This window comes from Hordeum vulgare, chromosome 5H (genome assembly GCF_904849725.1).
Source record: "Hordeum vulgare subsp. vulgare chromosome 5H, MorexV3_pseudomolecules_assembly, whole genome shotgun sequence".
Classification (NCBI taxonomy): Eukaryota; Viridiplantae; Streptophyta; class Magnoliopsida; order Poales; family Poaceae; genus Hordeum; species Hordeum vulgare.
This window is the reverse complement of record NC_058522.1, coordinates 454,833,172-454,837,166: the sequence shown is the minus strand read 5'-3', so window position 1 is coordinate 454,837,166 and position 3,995 is coordinate 454,833,172. Positions and strand designations below refer to the sequence as shown.

General features: G+C 49.5%; 1 protein-coding gene across 1 annotated transcript; it reads left to right on the top strand.

The window, feature by feature from the left end:
* Positions 1-2,738: 2,738 nt before the first annotated feature.
* LOC123396873 (syntaxin-52-like) lies at positions 2,739-3,762 on the top strand. Its single transcript, XM_045091662.1, has 2 exons — positions 2,739-2,953; positions 3,621-3,762. Exons 1-2 carry the CDS (start codon positions 2,739-2,741, stop codon positions 3,760-3,762), a joined length of 357 nt encoding a protein of 118 aa, XP_044947597.1.
* Positions 3,763-3,995: the final 233 nt, after the last annotated feature.

The window sequence follows — 3,995 nt, the reverse complement described above, 5'->3', positions numbered from 1 at the left end:
TATTACAAGGACATGATCAATCTCATACATCACACATGCATCATCACGTTCTTTTGGCCATATCACATCACATGGCATACCCTGCAAAAACAAGTTAGACGTCCTCTAATTGTTGTTGCAAGTTTTACGTGGTTGATTTGGGTTTGTCGCAAGAATGCTTCTTACCTACGTGACAGCCACAACGTTGATATGCCAATGCTATTTACCCTTCATAAGGACCCTTTTCATCGAATCCGATCCGACTAAATCGGGAGAGACAAACACACGCCAGCCACCTTATGCAACAAGTGCATGTCTGTCGGTGGAACTAGTCTCGCCTAAGTGTAACGTAAGGTTGGTCCAGGCCGCTTCATCACACGATGCCGCCGAATTAGGATAAGACTAGTAGCGGCAAGCGATTAACATATTCAGCGCCCACAACTTGTGTGTTCTACTCGTGCATATAATCTACGCATAGAAACCTTGGCTCAGATGCCACTGTTGGGTAACGTAGTAAATTCAAAAAAATTCCTACGCCAAACAAGGATCTATCTCTTGAGAGACCAGCAACGAGCAATGGATTAGAGGATCTTCATAACTCTCAATATTGCCAAGCGGAAGCGTTGCAGCGAACGCGGTTGATGGAGTCGTTCTCGTAGCGATTCCGATCTACGTGTGATTCCGATCTATGTGCCGAATCATGGCACCTCCATGTTAAACACACATACAGCCCGGTGACGTCTCCTCCTTCTTGATCCATCAAGGTGAGAGAGGAAGTTGAGCGAGAGCTCCGGCAGCACGACGATGTGGTGGCGATGGAGCTATGTGGTTCTCCGGCAGAGCTTCGCCGAGTGCTGCGGAGGAGGAAGAAGAGAGAGGTGGGCTGCGCCTTGGGACATAAATTGTGTGCGTCCCAAAAGGCCAAAAACCTCAGATATATATAGGAGGAGGGAGATGGAGTTCGGCCGAAGCAAGGGAGGAGTCCTCCTCCCACAAGGGAGGTGGACTCCCTTGGTAGGACTCTTCCTCCTTTCCTTTTAAGCTTCTTCTCCTTATCTCCTCTATCCCTCTGCGCCCAGGCCTTTAGGGAAGGCCTTGGCCAGCCCAATAAGGGCTGGTCCACCTCCTCTAATAGCCCAAGCACCTCTTTGGTCTTCACACGCCTCCCGGGGGTCCTCCGGCACCCTCCCGACACTCCCGGTACGCTACTGATGAGCCCGAAACTTTTCTAGTGACCAAAACAGGACTTTCTATATATCAATATTTACCTCTGGACCATTTCGGAACTCCTCGTTACGTCCGGGATCTCATCCGGGATCTGAAAAACCTTCGGTAACCACATACTATTCGCTTTACAACTCTAGCGTCATCGAACCTTAAGTGTGTAGACCCTACGAGTTCGAGAAGCATGCAGACATGACCGAGACACTCTCCGGTCAATAACCAACAGCGGGGTCTGGATATCCATGTTGGTTCCCACTTGTTCCACGATGATCTCATCGGATGAACCACGATGTTAAGGATTCAATTACTCCTGTATGCAATTCCCTTTGTCTATCGGTATGATACATGCCCGAGATTCGATCGTCAATATCGACATACCTTGTTCAGTCTTGTTACCGGCATGTCTCTTTACTCGTTTCGTAGCACATCATCCCGTAGCTAACTCCTTAGTCACACTGAGCTCATTATGATGATGTTCTAGTGAGTGGGCCTAGAGATACCTCTCTGTCATACGGAGTGACAAATCCCGGTCTCGATTCGTACCAACCCAACAAACACTTTCGGAGATACCCGTAGTGCACGTTTATAGTCATCCAGTTATGTTGTGACGTTTGATACACCCAAAGCACTCCTACGGTATCCGGGAGTTGCACAATCTGACGGTCTAAAGAAAAGATACTTGACATTAGAAAAGCTTTAGCATACGAACAATACGATCTAGTGATATGCTTAGGATCGGGTCTTGTCCATCACATCATTCTCCAATGATCACTACAAGAAAAATGCTCAATTATGACCCAAAAAATGACGGTGGTTTAATTGGTCATTGATCCATGACCAAAATTCTGAAATTAGTCATGGCAAGTTTAAGAGGGTCCAAAGCCCACAACGTTATGACCTTTTGCGTCCATTAGGTCATGATACTATTGCACAAATTGATCATTAAGTGCTACCTATTGAAAAAAGAAGAAGAAAAAAAGTGATAGATATTTGTTAAATGAGGGGAGGGTTTTGAAGCGTTGGATGTAGGAGGAATGGATAGCTAGGATCTGTTTCTGGGAGGGATCCGTGGCCTCGCATGTGATAGGCTGGCTGCCCAAGTGAAAAAAAGGAGAAAAAAAATAAAAGACAGAAATCCCACAACCCATCTCTCTTGGCGATCCCCATCTCTCTCTCCCCCCACGACCTATGGCGACCGATCCACCCCTCGTCCCCAAATCGACGGAACCTTTGCCGTCTCCGCCTCCCCATTCCCCACCTCCTCCGCCCGGTCCCCAGACGCGGCGCGATGGGCATGGAGGTCGACGACGCAGCACCGCGCGATGGGCCGGGGGCGGGGAGCAGCCCCGCATCCGGCGACTGGAGGAGTCGGTGGTGAACCGCATCGCCGCGGGGGAGGTGATCCAGCGGCCCTCGTCGCAAGTCCAAGAGCCGATAGGGTCCATCTCCCTGCCGGCGATGGCGTCGTCCGCGGATCCAGGGCCTCTCTGCACGGCCAAATCCAAGAGCCGATAGGGTCCATCTCCCTACCGGCGATGGCGTCGTCCGCTGATCCGTGGGTGCGGGAGCACGGCGAGGCGGCGCGCCTGGCCGACGACGTCGCCTCCATGGTCACCGACCGGGCCGCGCTCCCGCAGTCCGGCCTGGAGGCCATGCGCCACACCTCCGCCATCTGCAGCAAGATCACCATCCTCGGAACCAGGCTCGACACCCTCGAGGGGATGCTCGCCAGGCTTCCCCCCAAATCCATGTACGTTTCGCCCACCCACTCGCTTGCTCACCCTTTTCTCTGCTTATTACCAGCTCTGGCCCAAATGCATGGAAGAGGGACGATTGATAGGAGGTCGATTTGCGTTGCCGCTTGTTCCTAGCTAGCTAGTCACCTCCTGCAGATTCACTCACCATTTTGACTGTCTGAGAAACCAGAAATGGTGGTATGATGGTGTAGGAACCTAACAGACTTCTACAAATGATGTCGACACGATTTTAGGGTAACCCTAGAATCAAAATTCAGCCTAAGCCACAATTCTGATGTACACACTTTACACCAATTGTGCTTCGCCTGCGTGGGTCGTAGTTAAAAAGAGAAAGAGGAAATTGATTACAGCTGCACAGGGAGAAGATACTAAGTACATCCATACATGTGTGGTGATTCATTTCTTACGAGAAAACATTTGGAGTGGTTTACCCTGCTAATATGTATGCTTTATACGATGGTATGTGTGATATATGGTGTGCGCTGGTTACTTTGGTACAGACACTAACACGAGTTTATCAGTTATCAGAATCAGCTCTGCTTGATATCGAGATATCTATACATATGCTGCTAAACAATATAACTTCTCTTGATACATTTCAAAATGTATACGTGTTATAAAAAACAAATCCACTCTTAAGTGATCTTCCATGTTGTGCAACACCGACAAGGAGCTGCATAAGCGCCGAGACATGCTTAATTGTTTAGCTTACAAATACATATCATTTGGCCGCCATTGCCTTCCTCGCATCCTCTCTCAAAATTCAGACTCATCGATGACGTCTCATCGAGTAGATCGGTGACCAACTCCTCCGGCATCCAGGTACTTATCGGATCCTTCTTTTCGATTAACTTCAGTTCCTACTCGTTAGTACATTATTTTTTGACATAGGGCCCCTTTTTTTGTTTTGTACAGGGCCCCGGATTTTGCCGGCCCGACTCTGCCTTGAATCTCATGCTAGCTAGCTTTGTGGCTCGCTGTGCTAGCCCTGCTGACGACCCGGCAGATCGTGGCGAGGCGGCTCGGCGGCTGCAG

Excerpts from the sequence above, each read along its gene's own strand:
- LOC123396873 (XM_045091662.1), top strand. The coding sequence starts at position 2,739 with ATGGCGTCGTCCGCTGATCCGTGGGTGCGGGAGCACGGCGAGGCGGCG. Across the intron at positions 2,954-3,620 it reads AGGCTTCCCCCCAAATCCAT|CACCGACAAGGAGCTGCATA; the intron begins GTACGTTTCGCC and ends CATGTTGTGCAA.